Here is a 22,767-nt window from a genome sequence, read left to right as displayed (position 1 = left end):
TTGATTATAAAAAAAAATTATCCTTTGCGACATTAATCCAAATTTTTCCAAGTTTCAGGAACATGACAAGGACTTTACACACTTTTCCTGGCCAGCACAAACTTTGGATTTTAACCCAACTGAGCAGATGTGGAATGAAATGGTTCAATCTTCATGAACACATCCTTTTTGATTACCTTTAACCCTTTTATGAGTGCAAACACATATATATACATTTTGTAGGCTGTTCCAATGCAATGTCAACAAATTATGTCTGTACATGGAACAGATTGTCATGAAACTCAATGTGGTGCTATCAGTGCATTTATAAGAATCCATTTTCATCTCCACAAAAGTTTTGAAAATCGGCATGAAGGGCAAGCTTTCAACACGGTTTGAAATAATTTATGCCAACATAAGCCATAACTGAAAAACTCTAGAATTCAGAAGTTGATGAAACTGAATCTACTAATACATACATATACAAATGTGGAGGATATTATATCAACAACAAAAAAAATACTGACTACTCTTTATAGTCATGATTTTTTAAACTTTTTAAAAAAAATTCAATGTTGATTTTATTTTTGAAAAACTATAAATTCAAAATAGGGAAAAAATATTTTATTTTTAAATATTAAAAATTCTAAAAAACCAATTTTTATAAAACTTCTAATTCCTCAAAAAAGCTTACTACAGGTAGCCTACATGCTGTCCAGAAACTCACTTGTGAAAGGGTTAAGAATCTTATAAGCTTTATGGCAGGAACTGTCAGAGCAGTAATCGAATATGCTATTAATACATGCCCCTAATAAAATGGCAACCCAGAGCTTCTAAAGTTAAGGTGTTATAAAAAACTTAGTAAAAGTTTACTAAGTTTCAATAAAAGTTTTAGTATGTGTTGTAACCAAGGCAAAAATTATTTCTTGCATAAGATTCATCAAGACTGAAACCTTGTATGATGTTTCAATGGAATATCACTTTAACTGAGGGTATGAGACCAAACAATTGTACTGGTGCAGTACTGTTTTTTTTTTTTTGGGAGAGAAATTTAACTTGTAGTATAATCAAAGTAACAGCATACAAAACCTTATTTTCAGGTTGAAGCATATTTGAAAAGAAATTGAGAAAAAATTCAGCAAAAGATTCTGTATTAACCAATTTTTTGGTTATTCAAGACCTCAAAAAAGTAACTGAGAGAATGGCATATGTCAAATTTTGTTACTTTAATTAAAGGAACACTGAAATTTCAGCAGTTATCGGTAGCTAAAAGGAAGAATTTTTATATCATTTAAGACAAAGAAAAAAAAAAAAAAAACTTTCCTTCAATATAAATGCACACAAAATGGTTACCTTCCCAGAAGTTAATAATTTAGATAACAAAAGAAATCATTAATTTTTTTTTTTTTACAGCTAATGACCTTAAAAATATATTCTGTACATATTCCACTATATTTAAAAGGTAACGTCTATTTAGTAACTCAAAATGCTGAAAATTTGTGGCTTTTGAAGATGAGTCAACACAAGTCCTATATTACATTTAATAACCTCCTTGTTCACTACTATTTGTCAATTATAACGGCTGCAAATATCTTAGTGCATTCTGCAAGTAGGATTAGCTATCTAATCACTTCTTGGATATTTTTCAGGATAAAGGTTCCCTGAAGTGAAATCTTCTGTTGTGTTTGAGTAGATGTGGTGACCTTGAAAATGATTTTGCACATGTTTTGCAAGAAAATGGCTTTTCACGAGTGTGAGACCTTTTGTGGTCCTTGAGATGTGTTGAAGATGAAAATGACCTGCCACATAAATCACAAGTAAAAGGTTTTTCATTTGTGTGGATTCTTCTGTGTTTTATAACACATGCCGATTGTGAAAATCCCTTTCCACATATTTCACATATAAAAGGTTTTTCATTTGTATGAATTCTGAAGTGTCTTTTGAGTGACGAGAAGCGTGAAAATGAATTGCCACATATATCACAGATAACACGTTTTTCACCAGTGTGAGTTCCCAAGTGTTCTTTAAAAATTGCCCATTTAAAAAATGACTTGCCACATGTTTCACAAGTGAAAGGCTTGTAATTTGTGTGAATTCTATTGTGGTCTTTCAGTTGTGATGATTTTTTAAACAGTGTGCCACATACTTCACAAGCAAAATGCTTCTCACTTGTGTCATTTCTCTTGGGTCCTTGAAGCTCATCTGATTCTGAACACAACCTTCCGCTCATCTCACACACAAAAGATTTTTCCCTTGAATGGATCTGTGTATGTTTCTTAAGAGATGATAAACACAAAAATGACTTGCTACATAATTCACAAGTGAAAGGTTTCTCCTTTGTGTGAATTCTCATATGTCTTTTGAGTGATGAAGAGCATGAAAATGAATTTCCACATATTTCACACATAAAAGGTTTTGTGTGAATTCTACTATGTTTTCTGAGTGTTGATGCATCATAGAACCGTTTGCTACATATTTCACAAATGAAAAGTTTTTCATTTGTGTGGATCCTTGCATGACTTCTGAGGGATGAGGAATATGAATATGACTTGCCACATATCTCACAAGTGAAAGGTTTCTGACTGGTGTGAATTATTTTGTGGTCTTCATGATATAGCTCTGAAAGAGTTTCATAATTACTATTGAGTGGTTTCTCCATAATGACTTAGTTTGTTTGATTAACAATTTTTTTACTTTTTTTTTTAACTCTATAGAAGATTGTTTACTAATGGACTACTAAATGTATTTCAAATGAAAACAACTTATATAATTAATAACTGTACATTTCATACAAACTCTTCACCATCCAAGTATATATGATCTTTGTTATTATTTTAAATTCATCTGGTTTCAATTTTAGTAATATTTAAATTAATTACTTATTTCTTAGAAATATATGTGGAGATATTTACTAAAAAACCACCATTTTGGTATAAGAGAACTGGCTCCCTTAACAGATATCTTTAAGATATTCACTAATTTCACAACAGTTTTCATTCAATATTCTCTCTTTCACCATTTCTTGATGTTCTCCGTTCACTTTGATGTTATCCAAGAAAACCCATACCTTCAATCCAGCTCATCATCTGTTAATTGGTAAAAAAAAAAAAAATTCTGATTATTATATATAATGTTAAAATTGGCCACTGCAAACAGACATTAAAAATATCACCAATTAAGTAATGTATTCCACAATTCAAATATACATTTTAAAAGTAAATATATTATTCTTTAACAAAAGAATCAGTCAGTCCTACTTTTGTTAATATAATAGTATAGTGTATATAATTAAATATAAAAGCATAATTTTGGCTGAAAATTCAAATAGCCTTAAATTTTATTTTTCAAATGAAAGCTTTCTACTTCATTTCTAACTTAAAATTTAGTAATATTATTTAGTAATTTAGTAATATTTATTAACTTTAATAAATACTTACACTGAAGAAACATCCTAACCAACCAACTGAATATGACCTTATTAAATATGCACTATGTTATCAAAAGTATTGGGACAACAAAGAGACTTTCATAGAAGTGACAAAAGGCATAATCTGCCATACTGAAGACCCACCTTTGGCCTTTAATATAGGAGATAAATTACATGGTTTGTACTGGTGGAAAGTATTACTTTTTGGTGAATTTTGCACCAAACTTTGAAAAATTTCAATGAAAATATTTTGACATTTCTCATGCAGGAAATCTTTTTATGCATCTTACTTCCATATTCAGTTTCACACAGCTTTGAAATTCATCTCACAGATGCTCAATGGAGTTAAGCTCTGAGCATCTGTTCCACCAGTGGTATCATATTATCTTCAACCCAAGTCATCAAACACTACACTACACTTCATGGCAGGGAGAACTGTCTTGCCAAAACATGACCCTTCACTAAAAAATTCCATTATCTCATGATGTGCAACATTCTCTAGAATATCAGGTAGAATATTTCATTCATTTTACTGCTTACAAAATTCAGCAAATTCATCATATTGAAACTGCATAAACTAAGATTCTTCATCAGAGAACTCATTTCCATTCCTCCAATGTGTACTTTTTGCAAGCATAGAATTCAATCATTGCTAATCATGGGTTTGTGCATTGCAGATTTATACACGAAACCATCTTGATGCAATGCCCTACACATGCGGCAATCATACTGATTAGGCAATCATGCACCTCCTGAATTATTTGCTAAAGTTCTAGTGGCCAGGCGCTTCCGTAGCCAGGTGGGCAGGAGCAGCAGTGCGTAGCACATGCTTCTTGATTAGACAGGGGTTCGAGCCCGTGAGCCACCAAATACAGAGGATGCGGAAAGGTCAGGGAATGACCACTGCATATCCCCAGAGCAATATGGCCTTAGTTGCTACTGCTCCTAAAAAAAAACCAAATAATAATAATAATAATCATCTAGTGGCCATTTCATTTGGCAACACATGTAGTTATTCTAAGGCCTTTTTCTGTCAAAATATGCAGTTGGCCACTTAACAATTCAGCAGTATATTGCATACAGTGATTCATGGGAACTTCAGAGCTTAGAAAAATCTAACACCCTACAATTTGGCACACAACTTAGAACTAAAGTCTTTGTATGTCTTGAGCACTTGATCTGTATAGTTAAATATTTCTATATATTGTATAAATTTGGACAGGTATTTTGAACGAACAGAGGGGTGAAGTGGAAGTGGGTTTTTTTTTTTTTTTTTTTGGCTGATGCTGCATAAGCTTGCTTTCTTGCATCAAATGCCTCTACTAATGCTAAATTGTACAGGTCCCATAACATATATATCTATAGCCATCCTTTTATTGACAATCAAAAATTTATTACTAAATCTGTGTTATTTGAATCTGTATTATAAAGTTTTTCGTTTCATATAGAGTAACATTATTTCTAGTAGAATCTGAAGTATGTATGTAACCATATTATTAGTTATATGGTGCAAGGAAGCCTGAGGCTTATGATGCACCAGTCAAAAAAAAAATTTCTGAATTACCCTGAGAGAGAAGGGAATCACCAAGAAAAATAAGAATGATGATATCCAGCTCAGGACCCTGGGTGTGCCAAGCCCATACTCACCAGATGTGAGACCCCTAGGGTTAATATATAAACATATTAATTATAAGTAACATAGATTTTGTTAAAGTAAAATTCAAAAAGAATATGAATAATGTGATGTTATTAGTACATGCCCTCATTTAATTAATATTATATATTTAATTTAGCAATTCTGTTTGCTTTTTTGCATATTTTAGTGAAGTGCTGATGCTATCAAGGCAGTGTTAGGTGGGTCATAAAATTGCTAGCTTGGGGTGGGAGGCATAGATTAATAGATTAAAAAGAGCCTTCAGGCAGAAGTGAAGGCAATTCTTGCACTACTTTTATTGGATCAAGCAACCACCTGTAAAGCACGGTGCTAGGGATCTCAAGGACTGCTGGGAGTCATCATGGAACAGTAAACACGTGTACTGTGTTAGGGTAATTAAGAGTAAGAACAAGTGCATGTATACTTGATGTACAGCAATGCTAAGAAAACAGTAAATAAATTTGATGAATTGAAAGTGCTGGTCAAGACATCAAATGCAGACGTATTGGGATATCAGAGACATGGTAACACTCAGATGGATGGCATGTAAAATTTGAATATGAGGAGTACAATGTGTACAGTGTTTATTAGTGGCACTGGGGCTCTCCCCTAAAATTGCAGTACAATGTGTATAGACAGGACAGGAGGGGTTATGATCTTAGTTTTTTTTTTTTTTTTATGAAAACCCCGAACACGAGAGGTATTAGAATCTACAATACTTAGTACTGTGCTTGGGTTGTCGGAGGTTGAGAAAACGAAAGAAGATATTTGTTGACATTAGACTTGAACTTCTGTAGACTGTAAAGTTAAGATGCATATAGAATCTAAGGTAGCGCATCCAGTTGACATGGGTGTCCAGTGTAATGTTGAGTCAGACTGGTGTGACATAGGCACTGAGAAAGCAAAAATGAGAGTAGGAGTGTGTTATACGCCTAATGACTCTGATGAGTACAACGAACAACTGTACAGAGAAATAGAGTGGGCTAGTAAATCAGAATTTCTTATAATGGAAGATTTTAAATTTCCAGATATTGACTGGAACTTGTGGGTTTATAACACACACTAGCAAGACTTTTTTTAGATTTATTGAATGACTGTTTTCTACAGCAGCATGTTAGAGATGCAACAAGGAGTAATACTCTTGATCTTATTATTGCCAGTGTTTATGCAGGCATTAATAATCTGCAGATAAAGGAACCACTAGGTGGCAAATGATCAGTGTATTGATGTGGGATGGATGTAACTACCATCAAGGGTAAAGGGAAGGGTTTTTGCTTCTGTAAAGGTGGCTACAGTGGTCTCAGACAGTTTTTAAATTCTATACAGTGGAACCAACTGATGACGTTACCATCAGTAAATTCTAAATGGGAAGCATTCAAGTAACTAATCAGAGAAGTTACTAGGCTTTTCATACCAACTAAGAAATACTCTTCAAGGTATAGGCCTAAATTGATGTCAGACAAACTAATGAGACTTGTGGCAGAGAAGAAAAATGCTTGGGATGCATATAAATTATCAGACACAGAAGCCTAGGGTAAATATAAACTAATCTGTAATCAAGTCACAAAGAAGGTTAGGCAAGCAAAGGCTGATTCTGAGAGATTAGGAGTTAAAAGGTTGTAGAGAAAAACAGCAAAGACTTTTTTACTTATGTAAACACTAGAAGGAAGGGGATGAATAAAATTGGTCCACTTGATATCAATGGTTTGACAGTTGATGATCCTGCTCAGGTTGCTGGCAAACTGAATGAGTATTTTGCATCTACATTCACACATTATGAATTCATTCGTAAAGAGATTCCAGTGAAGAGATTCATTAGTGAAGAGATTCAGAGCAAAGTAGAAGAGAAATTGTTGAAGTTAAACATATGAAAAGCACCTGGGGTGGATGGGATCTATCCATTTATATTAAGGGAGCAGTGAAGGAAGTAAGCAGACCCTTAGCCATAATTATGAGAGCATTCTTGGATTCAGGGGAGGTTCACACAGACTGGAGATGTGTGAATGTATCCTTAATACACAAAGGGGAATCAAAGTTAACTAACAGACCTGTTAGTTAACTTCTGTTCCAGGATATATAATAGAGTCACTGGTTAAAGAAGTAATGCAGGATCACTTAGACTAGTGGTTCTCAAGCTACTGAAATCTACGGACCCTTACAAAACTAAGAAAAAAAAAAAAAAAAAAAAGTTTATGGACCCCTTCAGAAATCAAAAGTTTGTGGACCTCTCTCTCTCTCTCTCTCTCTCTACAGCAAACCCTCGATTTAACGGACTAATAGAGGAGAAGAGGTGTCTGTTATTGCCAAAAGTCTGTTAAATCGTATGTAACCTGGGGGGGGGACATTTTTTATTGTTCTTAATGTAAGAAAAAAGCTTTAATACAATATACAGTATGTACAGTATAAAATTATTAAATTATAATAAAGAATATGTAATATTCTGTTGTAAATATAAAATGTTGCAATTTGGCCTTTGATATACAGATATCAGAAACAATTTTGTTTTTTGACGCCATAAATTTCACGAACACATGCTACTGAGATGCCTTGTTGTAATTTCTCAATTAGCTCTAATTTCTAAGCCACATTTAAGTTCACATGCTTTCTTTTAACTCCTCTATCACTTGATGCCATTTTAAATTGTAAGGATTGCAAAATTATTTAATAAATAGTAATAATTCAGAAATCACAGAAACACTCTGCATACAACCTGTTCCGCACGATAGCTTGAGGCATACTGAGGCCAAAACAAAGCAAGTTGGTAGACCTGCAGTTTAGTGTCCCTAGTCACGTTCAGCTCACAAGTCAATGCCGCTCTTATCTGTAATCTGGGAAAACAGCTATTTGAACATGTTTCCAGAAAGAATAAAAAAACAATTTCCTGAATTTGATTATACAAATAAAAGTACGTAATTATCAAAACAATAATGGAAAGAGGTAATTATTATTCATAACACTGGTTTTGTATAACCTAAAAAAATAATATGGTCGAGATTAATACGTATATTACTGTACTATTATTTGTCCACTCCATTAAATCCGTTATATCTGGGTCCATTAAATAGAGGGTTTACTGTATATATATATATATATATGTGTGTATGTATGTGCAATGTATTAATAACAAGTAGTTGTAGCGAACAGTAATGGCTTGAAAAGAATGATAATTAAAAAATTGGTATCGGTTGGCTGTGAAATATACATCAGCCTACTTTTTTACCTCTTGCTATGCATATTTAGTATCAGAAACCGAGGCGTTGCTTCTTGCTATATTTCCATTGGCTTTCGCTGCTACCCTTGATGATGAAGTTAAAACCATTGGATCTAAAGCATTAAGTACTATATGTATTTTTATTTACTTTTATTTTACGGGTACTTATTTATTTTTTCCCATTGTTATAGAAAAACTAAAAAAAGACATACAAAAAACAAGTCTTGCACTGCTTGCTGCTACCAGAGGGAGATGAAGAAAGCATGGTTGAGTTTTCAAAGAAGCTCAACATTAAGGATTGTTGCTACATGTTCGCAGATGCCTGGAACATGTTGTTGGAGTGAAATCTGAAGGAATAAACTTTGGGGTGCTGCCAAAGAGATGGTCACACGTGTGCGAGATTTGAATGAAGAAGTAGGTGAGATTGTAACTTTATTTCAAGGGATTCCCAGGTTTTCTGAGAATGGGCAAGATGAAGCAGAGACGTGGTTAAACAACAATGCTGATGATCCTGGTTATCATATTTTAACCGAAGAAATTGTTGCATTAGTTCAGGATGAAGAACGTGCTGACTTTAACCAAGGTGATTTTGATGACAAAGAGGAAGCGGGCACAATCGGGTGGATGCTTTCGCTGTGCTAAAAACTGCAATGCCACTGTGAGGGCAACAGTCTGAATGCAGTTCTACAGAGACGCTGCTATTAGAGAAGATGAGAGACCTCGCTGAAAAAAAAAAAAAAAAAAAAAGTCACGTGGTTCAAAGAAAAATTCACGATTACATATTTTAAAAAATAAACTTTCCCAAGATTCATTATACTCTTATTTGTGCAATTACTTGAGTTTTTTTTATTTCTGTTTATGTAAAATAAGTGTCATTTATAGTTGAAACCATGAAAAACAATTATGTAAGTTCAAAATAAATATTATATACATTATTTCTTCAAAACGTTTTGGTTATTTTTTACAAATAATTTCCTAAATCAATTAGTTAATTGACATTCTACTGTATATGTATGAACACTGGGTTTTCTAAAAAGAAAATTCAAAGTTTTACATTTAAAACAACTCAACTTTATTCTTATTATAAATATATAATAATAATAACTTTATTTATCATCAATTTGCTATACACAGAACAAATAATTTGACCAGTCCCAGAGGGTCCATTTCGCAGATCCCCTGGAACTGGTCTAATGACCCTCCGGGGTTCGTAGACCCCAATTTGGGAAAAGCTGATCTAGACAAAGCTGCAATTATATTTCAGACACAGCATGGGTGTGTTAAGGGGAAATCTTGTCTGACCAATTTGACTGGTTACTACGATGGTCACAAAGGAACTAGAAGCAAACAATTAATTTTGATATCATATACTTGGATTTCTGGAAAGCTTTTGATACTGTTGCACATAAAAGACTGCCGTACACATTGGAGCAGTATGGCATCAAGGGCAAATTGCTGCTATGGATTAAGGGATGGTTGAGTGGGAGAAGACGGAGAGTGGTAATCAATGGACACTACTCTTTGTGGACTAATATTACTGGTTGATTCCCCAAGGGTTCAGTGTTGGACCCATTCTTGTTTTTTCCTTTATCATTTATATTGAAGAAGGTACGTACTTAAGATTAGTGACATAGCTGAGTAGTTAGCGTGGGAGTGAAATAGTACATGCATATGAGTAACCATGGTGAGCCTACGTGCCTACTAAATATGATTAATGATTGTATTGTATGTCTTTAAATGTGCATGTAAACAAGAACCTGGTAGAGGGTTTATAAAATGCGATGCTCATTTATTAAAATATTTATCATGATGTATAAAGCGTTGGAATAGTTCATTCTTTGATTGCATTTACTGTCAAAATGATCAGCTGCAAACGTTTAGCTAAATAACACCTGCCTCTTCACTTGAGATTTGCCATATTATCCAGACTTTCCTAACTATGAAGCAGAGATCTCAGCAACTGTTATACTGCAAAATCATTTAATCTTATGAATTTTAGCTGCTGCAATGGATAATATAAAAATAGGTTTATCAAGACATTAGTGACAACACTGCTATCTGTGGGTTAACCTCTGTTGTAAATATCCTTTAAACAAATGATATCACCAAAAGATTAATCTGCCTCTTGTTTAAAGTCTAGATTGTTGTTGTGAACTGTATCCAGTTTAAATAAACGGGTGATGATCAAAGCTTTCCTAAAGTCTAAATATACAAAGTGAAAATCATTCTCTGCATTCAGTTGTTTTGGCAACTTCATAATAGCTTATCCAATTAGTGAGATATGATTTTCTCAATTAAACCCATGTTTTTTTGTATATAATAAATGGAATCATTAGTTTTATTCATTGGGTGGGAGGGGAGATTGAACACTGCAAAGTGTGAGAATCCTTTCCTTAAAGAGATGGCATTTGTAGTCCAATTGTCCATAATGAAAAATAAGCAATTGTGTGGGTTTGATATTGTAAATCCATCTTATTTTTTATATGATTTCCCCCCCCCCTTTTGTATTTTATAGTCCCAAGAGGCTTTTTCAACATGCCATGATAAGAGGAACTCTGTGAAGATTGTTTCATATGTTTGTATCCTCTAAGAGAAGAGCGATGCATTTTGGGGCACATGCTTTGTTTTTCAATAATTTAAACCTTTATATGAATGCTGAGAACACAGCGAAGAATGGAATGAATTATATTGGGAAACAGACTGATAGATAAGAAGAGAAACACATGTATTAGACAGTAAACTCAAGTAAAGGACATTCTTATCAAAACTAAAGAACTAAAATGGTCTTGGGCAGGACACAGCTCGAGACATGATGACAGATGGACTAAGAAAATAACAGAATGGTACCTAAGAGGAGCTAGAAGAAAACCTGGAAGACAATGATAGAGATGAACAGATGAAATTCATGAGTTTATGGGTAGTAAATGGATGGCCATCGCACAAAAACAGAAGGAACTGGAAGGGCTATCATCCTGCAGTGGATTGAAAATGGCTGATGACAAGTTAAAGTTCATAATTTACGAGTCTGAACAGCAAACCATATAAAGTATCTTTACAAAAAAAAAAAAAAAAAAAAAAAAGAATCTTGAGCAAGGATATTTATGAAGACATGGTAAATACTTTAGGAAAAACTATCCCATCATATGCACTATCAAAAATTGTGATTAAATTTAAATATCGCACGGGTATAATTAGCATCAAAGTTTAACACCACAGTGAATGTCCACCAACAACTCCAGAAAACATCTAATAATATTTGTGACACAGTGATGGACGATTGGCAAGTAACTATTACAAAAATAGGAGAGGCTACAGGTATCTACTATTAAATTGAATGGGTACAAAATATTCTCTCAGCTGAGCTAGTTATAAAAGGTGTCTATACAAGTTATCAAAGAATTGGGTCCCCAACTCTTCGATAACTTGTGTGAAATGTCTTTGATTCAAAACTTCAATACAACTTTTTGCTCTTTATCAAGCAGATCCTGAAAAACTTTTCTTTTTGGCTAGATATGTTGCTATGGGTGAAACATGGCTTCATCACTACCAACCAGAGTCAAAACTGCAATCAAAAAACAATGAAAGCATGCTAATTCACCAACAAAGATGGCTGAATCAGTCCAATTATTATTATTATTTATTATTATTAGCTATATGGTGCAAGGAAGCCTGAGGCTTATGCCTGCACCAGCAAAAAAAAAAAAAAAAAAAAAAATTCCTGAGCCACCCTGAGAGAGAGACAAAAGGGAATCACCAAGAAAGAGAAGAATGATTGCAGAAAAGGTGATGATATCTGTCTTCTGGAATTCAGAAAGGATAATAATGGTAGATTATCTTCCAAAATACTAATTATTGTTTCAACTGGATGGTGCAACCATTCACACATCAGCTGTTACATGGCTGCAATTCATCCGATTTCCAAATATTCTCAAAACCAACAACCAACTTGTCAGGAAGGAAATTTGGTTCAGATCAGGAGTTGATATAGCAGCCATGCACTCTTTTTTTTTTTTTTTTCTCAGAACCTTCAAGAAGAGACTACAGTATAAAACTGGGACTATTAATCTGGAGCATTGCTTGAAAAAGTGCAGAGTCACAAAGACTGTAATGGAACAGTACATTATTCTTGTTGAAGTAAATTCTCCTCCCCAGCCAAATAAAATTATTCCAAAAGCGTGGTTTTGCACGTTTTTTTTTAAATTTTTTTGCTTTATCTACAAACAGAAATATTTTCCTACGCTGCTATCCCTTCCAGTTCACTGCATTTCTGGTCGCCCCTCCAGAATAAAACACAAAAGCCAGACACTGTGCTCGTTTTATATTGCTGTTACCCCACCAGCCCACTTTCAAAAAACAAACATGAAAGCTAGTTCCGTCCTTGCTTTTTGATATCCTTAGCTTCAAAAACAACAGCAACACAATAAAACTAGCCGCTTTTTCCGCAATAGTTTGCTTACCATCATATCGTATTTCGCTGAAAAGGAAGGAGCTAATTTGACAACCCACGAACTACCGCAGCCTCCGTACCCGACTTCATCGTTAGTAGAAGGTTCCAGTTATCAAATGCTATTTTTTTTTTTTTTTTAACTCTAAAAGTAGCTAGAAATTTATCTAAAAGAAATTTAAGTTACATGCAAACATTTAATGCTGGTAGGGATTAACAGAAACATTTTAGACCAGGGAACAAAGTAGAAAAGTAAATTTCCCTATTAAGAAAAACATATTACGTGTACCTGCTTAATTTGCGTAGGCAAATGAAATGTTCAAATTTTAGAATAAAAATAGCTACAATTTTTAATATGGAAATTTAAAACAATATGTAGCGTTAGAAATAGAAAATTAATTTTAAATTTAATTAATTTAAGGTAATTATGAAAATCTATATTTACAACAATGTGTTTTCTTTGTCGAGTGCGTGAACGACTTTTACTAAACCATTTTCATTATTTTATTTTTTTTTTTTGCGAAAATTAAAGGTATTACTCCATAGATGTGTCATCACACCTTTTTTCCCTTTTTGTTTTACATTTCCTCATCATATTTACTATGATGAACATTTTAATGTTTCAACTTTATGAATGCAGGTTGGCGTTCTCTACTTGCAGTGCCAATAGTGACGGTCTTCGGAACTACAGCTAGCAATGCTGTCAGTTGTAACCTGACTTTTGTAGCAGGTAAAAAGGTAAAGTGCAGCCATTATCAATCCACTGCAGGATGGAAGCCTACTCAACAATTCGTATTGAGGGAAATGGACCATAATCTGCCATGCTGGTCCAGTGCGGGTTGGCAGATCGACCGTATTCAGCAGTCAGGGGCTTGAACCCCGGTCTACTCAAAGAGGGTGTGCTACAGCACTCCCGCTCTTGACCACTCGGCTACGGAGGCACTGGTACTGTAGTTCTATTGCTATCTGCGCGGGTAGCAGAGTGGTATCATCATATCGGGTTCGAATCCCGTCGATGACGCGAGAAACTTTAATGGGTTTTTTCACTCCGTGGCTCAGTTAATCGGTCTCAGGTGTAGATAGCAAGGTTTTTTTTCCTCCAAAAGCTGGGGTTTTTTCGTCCAGCAAAACAGGCAAATCGACCAGAGAACACACGCAACTCATAACGGTGATCATAATTTGGTTCTTTTTTGTAGTTTTATTGCTGCGGCAACGTGAAATTCGAAAATAAGTAACATTACTCTTCTCCAATGGAGAAGAGTAACATTACTTATTCAAGACAGTGCGTTACTTATTCGAGACAGTGCAATTTCATGACAACTCATATCACAATATGAGATACAATTTAAACGATGCCAATTATCTACTTCGGCATTTCACTAAGAACAAAACATGGTGCAATGGCATTAACTCGTGCACTACTTAATACATAATTATAACTAGTATAGGTATATTTTTATACCTATACTAGGCGTCGGTGATTTTTGTATAGTGATGAGGAACAGCATCGTGAAATTCGATGGCATGTCGTTGTAAAAATAGTAAATAAGTGATAATTTTATAAAGACTTCATTATTGGCCTCCGTAGCCTAGTGGGCAGGAGCAGGAATGCAGTAGCACACGCTCTTTGAGTAGACCGGGGCTCAAGCCCCTGACTGCTAAATACGGTCGATCTGCCAACCTGCACTGGACCAGCATGGCAGATTATGGTCCATTTCCCTCGGCATGAATTGTTGAGGAGGCATCCATCCTGCAGTGGGTTGATAATGGCTGCACTTTGCTTTTTTTTTTTTTTTTTTATTGGTGACCAATCTTATAGATTGCCTATTCATTCTTCAACGGATGGAAAATTTGCTTTCTATATATGCTGGTCATGTTGAATTGAATTGTATAAGCCAATTGTTCACTGATTATTTTAAGGTATGTAGAGATGATAGCAACGAAACAATTATTATTATTATTATTGTTATTGTTCTTATATTATTTCTCCCTGATTCGGGGGATTCTGCTCCATGACAGGTACTGCTACAAAGTACACAGGGTGGTTGTAATGTCTGGTGTTACTGTCAGCCGATGAAATCTCGGACTGTCCTATAGATGTTCAGGATTGCGACTTTCTGGAGTTCCTTGTAGGTGTTTTCTAGACATATTGCTGCTAGGCTGCTATGCAGAGTCTTTGGTACCATACCGGTTGTTGACACGATGATTGGAATGGTTGATACCGCTTGCATGTGCCACATCTCCTTGATCTCATGTCTCAGGTTCATGTACTTCCTAATTTTTTCCTCATGGGTTTTCTGGACATTGCTAGTGTTGGGCACTGCTATGTCAATCAGGTAGGTAGCCTTTTCCAACTTGTCCACAAGGGTTATGTCCAGTCTGTTGTGCGGGATGGTCTTATCCATTATTATGGCACGGTCCCAATATAGCATATGGGTTCGGGTCTCTAGTACTGCCTGGGGTTCGTACTTGTAGTGTAGTACACTTTCTTCGGTCAACTGGTATTTCTTCGCTAGCTTCTGATGTATTATCCTGGCTGCCTGGTCGTGTCTATGAGTGTACTCAGTCTGGGTAGTAGTGGCATGTGATGCAAGAAAGCAAGTGTATGAGCTTATGCAGCATCAGCCAAAAAAAAAAAAAAAAAAAACCCACACCATTCTCTCCAAATGCCTGTCCAGTTCCTCCTTAAATTTATTCAACCTATCAACTTCCACGACAGATGGAAGTTTTTTCCAGCAATTAACCACCCGCTGGCTAAAGGCAAATTTCCGCAAGTCTATTCTACATCTGTCTTTTCTTAATTTGAATTTATGCCCCCTTAGGTTCGTAATCTGAACAAGTGGAAGGATCCCATCAGAATTCAGCGTGCTCAACCGATTCAAGGCCTTAGGGTGATCACCTTACACCCCCGGTGACGTGTTGGATCGTTTCTGAAGCCAGGTGGCATCGTCGACACATGTCATATGACATTCTGCGCTCCTTTGCGATTTTTTTCTAGTTTCTCGTGTTGATTACCTTATTATTATTATTAGCTACGCAGTGCAAGGAAGCCTAAGGCTTATGCCGCACCAGCCAAAAAAAAAAAAAAAAAAAAAATCCCGAGTTACCCTGAGAGAGAGTCAAAGTCAAAAGTAGAAGGAAATCACCAAGAAATAGAAGAATGATGATATCCAGCCAGCTCAGGACTCTGGGTGTGCCATGCCCATACTCACCAGATGCGAGGCCCTGCGGTTTATTGGTAAATACTGTTTGTAATTTATTTTTCGTAGCATTATAGTGATTTAGAATTTAGTTCATTTACTGAAGGTGCTCACACAGCATTCCTAGAAGGTCTAAAAGGATAAAAACATTGACTGGTCGCAGAGAATCTAAAGCTGATGTACACAATATCAAAATTTTTGGCCTTTTCAAATCGAGTATAGATATGTTGTTTCTGAAACCAACCAAAATCCAGATTTAAGCAATAAATGAAGTTATTGCTTTCCATTGCACTTCTTCAGTGAAAGAAAAAAAAAAAAAAAAACTGGCAGGCTACTGTGCTGTTCTAGAGGAGAAATTAACTTGCCTATACAGGGTGTCTCAAAAATATTGGTACAAACGTTTAGGGGAGGTAGGTAACATCTAAAAGAATGTGAATCGCATAGGAACCCATAACCAGAAACGTCATGGGAAAGTAGCAGAGGCACAAGATAGTAATTAGTGGCAAACACATATTTGACATAATATTAACAATGGAGTACGAGATGGATGCGTTTCATGATGTTACAACCGATGCTTGAAGGTTCCACCATGAGACGCGATGCATGCGTGACACCGACGCAGCATAGATTGGCAGACACCGTCGAACACACCTGGAGTTTCTTTGACAGTAGCAGCAGCGCAGACGAGTCTCGCCACGAGATCCATTTCCGTCTCCACAGGCGATTCATACAAGATAGATTTGAGGGCCTCCCACAGAAAGAAATCAAGGCTCGATAAATCAGGTGAGCGTGGGGGCCAGGAACGGGTCCACTACGGCCAATCCATCGACACCCAAAACGCCAGTTCAAATGGTCACGAACACACCTTCCATAATGCCCAGTCATGTTGAAATGAAATATCATCTCACATTTGCTGGAATATCGTCAAGTAACCCTGTTAGAACTTGTTCAAGAAAGATCCGATATTTAGCGGAGTTCATGCGGGATAGTAACAGGTATGGGCCGACTAAGCAGTCACCGACCATACCTGCCCACACATTTATTGCAAAGCAATGTTGTGCCGCATGGTGGCGCACACTGTGTGGGTTGTCATGAGCCCAGACATGAGCATTGTGCTGATTGAATAAGCCTTCCCGAGTGAAATAAGCCTCATCTGTGACCAAAACATAGGCTGGAAAATTCAAGTCTTGAACACTTCCTTGGAGAAACCACTGTGCAAAAGCCACACATGTAGGATGATCTTGGGGGAGCAGTAACTGAACCCTTTGGAGATGAAAGGGCTGTAAGGAATTGTCGTGCCAGACAATTTTGAAGACAGGCAAATTACACTTCATGAATTAGCTGTTAGAATGTCCATTTCATGCAGTAGTGCTGACAATACTGTGAAAGATCTGAAAATGTTGCAAATCTGTACAACAGTGAAGTCAAATTGTGTGGAATCCAGACAATTTGACTCCAGAAGAAAAACAGCAAAGAGCAGACTTATGCAAAGACATGCTTAATCACTTTGAAACACAGGTTGAAAACTTCTTAAATCGAATAGTGATGTAATGAAACTTGGATTTTTTATGATGATCCAGAGACAAAACAAGTGAAGTGGAAGCATTCTGATTTACCCAACACCTAAGAAATTTTGAGCTTCTCGTTCGGCTGACAAATGATTTGTTTTTGACATAAGAGCATTCTTGTTACACATTTAGGCCTAACGTAACCGAGTGATCAAGCGCATGAATGCAATAGCACACGCTCTTTGAGTGGATCGGGGTTCAAGCCCGTGACTGCTAAATATGATTAACGTTTGTATGATTGATTTATTGTACACTCCACTGACATGATGGTTGTGCAAGAGTATAAGCAAGAATATTTTGTGCCTTGTAGACCAACTATGAATAAGGAAGCATACTCGGAGGCTACCAGAGTCAAACTTCACGCCATTTGTGAGAAATGCCAACTTTCCGGTGTGAAGTGGTTTCTCTATCAAGCCAATGCCAGGCCCCATATGGCTAATATTGTGCACCCAGTGATCACTGCTATAGATGCCAAGGTTCTGCCGCATCCCCCCCTTAATAACCATACTTAGCACCGTGTGATTTCTTCCTGTTTCCACATCTGAAGAAAACTCTGAAAGGCAAGTGTTTCACACTGACAATGATGCTCACAGAGCCACAACAGAAGCATTTTGCAGCCTTTTGAAAAATGGCTTGCAAGAAGCATTTAATGCATGACAGTGGCAAAAGTTTGTAAAATTCAAGGAAGAGTATTCTGAGAAGGAGAAATCCACAGATGATTCAGATAATGACAATTAAGGTAAGATCTTGCACCAGTCTGCAAATTAAATGATCACCCCTCGTATAAGTGAATGTGCCTAAAAAAGAAAAAACTACCCACATCATTTATCCATAAACTTCATTTATCCATAACTAATAATTCTCTTATAATAAGTTGTCTAATCCTTTCTTAAATTTATTCAAAAAAACACTTCCACAACCAGGTGGAAGTTTGCTTCAACAATCAATTACTATCTGACTGAAAGCAAATTGTCGCACATATGCAACCATCCTTTTCCCATTTAAATTTATGTCTCCTTGTGTGCATTCTCCAAGAAAGGATAAGGATGCTGTAAGCATTTAGTTTACTTAGACATTTTACTTTTCATGTTTAAAGCCTTAAACAGGTCTCCTCACAGGTGCTCAGTTTCCAAACACTACAATTTGCAGAAGTGAAGTCTTCCATGATAAGAGTGACTCTCAACTGACAACAGGGCCAGATTTACATATAAGCTAAAGCTAAGGCTTAGGACCTTGCATTACAAGGGGCCTTGCTCCATCTTAAAAAAAAATCCTTTTTTAACGTATTGTTACAGGTGAAGTGTAAGGGGGGAAGGGCCTCATACATTTTTTAGCTTAGGGAGACAACAATTTTAAATCTGACCCTGACTGGCAAAACACAAAATAATCAAATACATAACATAGTAGGAAAATATCATTACAACACTCCTAAAAAAATGAAACAACTGTATTTAAAAGAAAACAAAATTACATATACGTATATAATAACAAGTATTCTACTGTGCAGAAGAGCAGTCAATCCAGGGTACTGTTTTGAAAATCTGGCAACATACTAAAATTTTTAAAAACGTTTCGGCAAAACTTTCCAACATTGAAAAAAAATGAGATGTCATTCTGAAAATGAAATGTCCTAGTAACACAGTATAGACTTCTTTATTGGGTAACCAGTTTGGAGTTAATTGTGATGCCCAAGAACATAACTTAGAGTGCTAATAACTTACAATAAATTAAAAGTTATTTTTAATAAATATTTTATTTCATTAAAATAAAAAAATTAAGTTATTTTACCTAAAATAACTTAAATTTTCTAATTGTTTCGATTCTTTTGAGTTTAGTTTTACTTGATTGAAAAAATTAGTTAACCAACATTCACCAATAAGATTTCTGATCTGAGTGAATTAAATTTCTCATTAGGTTTCCTGAGAGAGATGTCAAATCACTTCTTGTGTATGTCAGAGGTAAAAGGTTCAGGTGTGATATGAAATCTTTTGTGGTGTCTGAGTAGATGTGATGATCTTGAAAATGATTTGTCACATATATTGCAAGTAAATGGCTTTTCTTGAGTGTGGGATCTTCTGTGGTCCTTAAGATGTGATGAAAATGAAAATGGCCTGCCACACAAATCACAGGTAAAAGGTTTTTCATTTGTATGGGTTCTTTGGTGTATTTTTACACTTCCTGATTGTGAGAATGCCTTCCCACATATTTCACAAGTGAAAGGTTTCTCATTTGTATGAATTCTAATATGTCTCTTGAGTGATGAGGTGCACGAAAAAGAATTGCCACATACTTCACAGACATCAGGTTTCTCATCTTTGTGAGTATTGAGGTGGTCTTTGAAATTTGATGACTGAAAAAATGACTTGCCACATATTTCACAGGTGAAAGGCTTCTCATTTGTATGAAATCTCTTGTGAACTTTCAGTTGTGATGATGTTGAAAATGATTTGCCACATATTTCACAAGTAAAAGGCTTCTCATTTGTGTGATTTTTCATGTGCACTTGAAGACTGTCTGATCGTGAAAACAACTTGCCACACATTTCACACGGGAAAGCTTTCACACCTGAATGGATCCCCATATGTTTCTTGAGGGATGATGAGCACAGAAATGATTTGTTACATAATTCACAGGTAAATGGTTTCTCATTTGTATGGATCCTTGTGTGTTTTTTTAAGGAAGATGAGCAGGATAGCGACTTGCCACAGATTTCACACGTGAAGGGTTCCTTGCTGGTGGGAATTCTTTTGTGGTTTTCAATATGTGATTGGGATGGACTTCCGTAATTATGAAATAGTTTCTCCATAACGTGAGTGAATAAAATTTTTACTATTTATATGAGATTTATTTTTATTTGCTGGATTCTTCAGGTGGGAACTACTAAATACATTTTACCTGAAAATGATCTAACTGTAAATATCAAAAAATCATTGCACTAGGGTAAAATCTTTATATGAAATATGAATTTTGGCAGAAAACTTGTCTTATACAAAGGGATAATCACCTCCTTATCCCTGCTAGCAAAGTTCCTGTATATCATTGACAGATTTCAATTCATTTCATACTTTTAAGAAATAAGTACTATTGTTTACTGAAAAAAACACAAAAAACAAAAAACCCCCTTATTTTTCTGGAAGTGAACACTTTAGTTTCAGGTTATCTAACATATTATCCAGATACCATTAATTCTACAAGAAGTTTCATATCAGTGCTCTTTTTCCATTTCTTAAGGTTCATTTTGTTGCTAGCTGAGAAAGCAGTGCATCTTAGTTGATATCTCCACCTATAAGAAAAAAAGAAATAATAATAAATTATTTCTTTTTATAATTTATTATAATTAAATAATAATAAGAATATAAAATGTTAATATTAAATTAATAAATTAGTCCAGGATGGGGTAAAACTAAGCACTATGAGCCCTATACTGGTGTTTATATTGCAACTGGAGTGTACAACTTCAGTTGTACATTTCAATTCCTTAACTGTATTTATATTAGAAGTAAATACAGTAAAATTCTATTCCAACAAATATTTCATCAAAAATTTCACTATAATAAAAGCATTTCCAGATGCCAGGATTACCTCTTATTAACAGTGCTCCAGGTCTCATTTCAATGAAAAAAAAATTCAGTACAACAGATTACTGTCAAAAAAATATATATATAATAACAATAATTATCCGTGCTGTTTGTCCCGGTTAGGGGTCAGTGACATTATTATTATTAGCCATATGGTGCAAGGAAGCCTGAGGCTTATGCTGCACCAGTCAAAAAAAAAAAAGAATAAATTTTTAAAAAAATTCCCGCATTACCCTCAGAGAGAGTCAGAAGTAGAAGGGAATCACCAAGAAAGCAAGAAAGAGAAGAACAATGATATCCAGCTCAGGACCCTGGGTTTGCCAAGCCCATACTCACCAGATGTGAGGCCCCTGGGGTAATGGTTGGAATGCTTTTTTTTTTTTTTTTTTTTTTTATGAAAACCCCAAACACAAAAGGTATCAAAACCTATAGTACTTAGTACCGTGCATGGGTTGAAGGAGAAGTATGGGGGGGGGGGGGATGCCGGAAACGTTGTTCCAGAGACTAAACATGGGTTTCACCACTTTAAGCCTCCAATAAGCAAAGTGGTGGTATTTCACCGGTTGATGAAAGTCATCTACCACCTTGTCGTTCCTCCATGTTGATATGCCCGGCATAATTTTTACAAGCTGGCTGACCAGGCCCGATGGCTTGGTTTTATTTTTGTGTTTCCTTCACCCAATGTCATTGCAAATGTTATCGTATTTAGTAGTCATGAGCTTGAACCCCAGTCCACTCGGAGATCTCATGCCACTGCACTCTCGCTCCTGACCACTCGGCTACATCGTAGCCTAACAGTTTACTGTCAAAGTCCACCAATATATTGGTTTACAAAGAAAGAAAAACTATATATGAAAATTATGAATGATTATGACAAGAACACATAACCACTAGTTTGGTTTCTTCAGTTGTATCAGACTCATTACCTAAAAGTCTGTGTTGGATACACCCCATATTGTTGGTTGGTTGGTTATTTGGTTTTTAGGAGCATTAGCAACTAAGGCCATATTGCTCCGGGAATATGCAGTGGTCATGCTCTGACCTTTCCGCATCCTCCGTATTTGGTGGTGATGGGCTCGAACCACTCCATATTGTAAAAAAAGGCTAAGAAAGAAATACCAGAGCATTCACTTGAAGGTAAAATGGAAGTTCGGAAAAATGTAACAAAATTCAGTATTAGATTCTTTACCTTTTCCACATTCCTGAAATCATACTAAAATTTAATGCTCCCTTCTCCCATAGTGCAATTGTACTAAGTACCAGTACCTTGTCGGAAAAAAAAAAAAAAAAAAATACTTAAACAATGAAAGCAGCTTTATTTTTTCACTATTTCAAGCCTTTTGCTTTGGAATGTTCCAGTTATTTAATCCTATTCAACTTAATTTGAAAACACATTAGGTTTCACTGAAATTTAATTTTCCACATTATTTGTGAAAATACAGTTACACATAAGAAAGAAATATCAATGTCAAATAAAAAATAACATGCCAAAAATAATGATACATTATATTTACTATACTGTATTGTCTGAATGTGTGGTTTATTAAAATTTTATACAATACTGTATTTCTTGCAAATAAGATACATTTTAAATTCTGCAAACATTTGTACTTTTGTATTACTTTATTTATTAATTTTATTTATTATTGATTTTAAAGTTGATATTTAATTAAATAAAGAGCACAAATTACTATTTCTATATATTA

General features: G+C 35.3%; 2 protein-coding genes across 2 annotated transcripts; both read right to left on the bottom strand.

The window, feature by feature from the left end:
* Nucleotides 1-1,618: 1,618 nt before the first annotated feature.
* Nucleotides 1,619-2,749, bottom strand: LOC150090542 (uncharacterized). Its single transcript, XM_090378710.1, has one exon. The coding sequence runs from the start codon at nucleotides 2,636-2,638 to the stop codon at nucleotides 1,625-1,627; it is 1,014 nt and encodes a 337-aa protein (XP_090234836.1). The 5' UTR covers nucleotides 2,639-2,749; the 3' UTR covers nucleotides 1,619-1,624.
* Nucleotides 2,750-19,419: 16,670 nt separating this feature from the next.
* LOC150090541 (uncharacterized) lies at nucleotides 19,420-20,301 on the bottom strand. The gene has a single exon (XM_090378547.1). It carries the CDS (start codon nucleotides 20,287-20,289, stop codon nucleotides 19,420-19,422), a length of 870 nt encoding a protein of 289 aa, XP_090234673.1. The 5' UTR covers nucleotides 20,290-20,301.
* Between the last annotated feature and the right edge of the window lie 2,466 nt (nucleotides 20,302-22,767).

The sequence above is a fragment of the Mastigoproctus giganteus genome, chromosome 1 (genome assembly GCF_048544385.1).
Source record: "Mastigoproctus giganteus isolate SK-2022 chromosome 1, ASM4854438v1, whole genome shotgun sequence".
Classification (NCBI taxonomy): Eukaryota; Metazoa; Arthropoda; class Arachnida; order Uropygi; family Thelyphonidae; genus Mastigoproctus; species Mastigoproctus giganteus.
The sequence above is the reverse complement of the archived record's forward strand: the minus strand, read 5'-3'. Positions and strand labels throughout refer to the sequence as shown.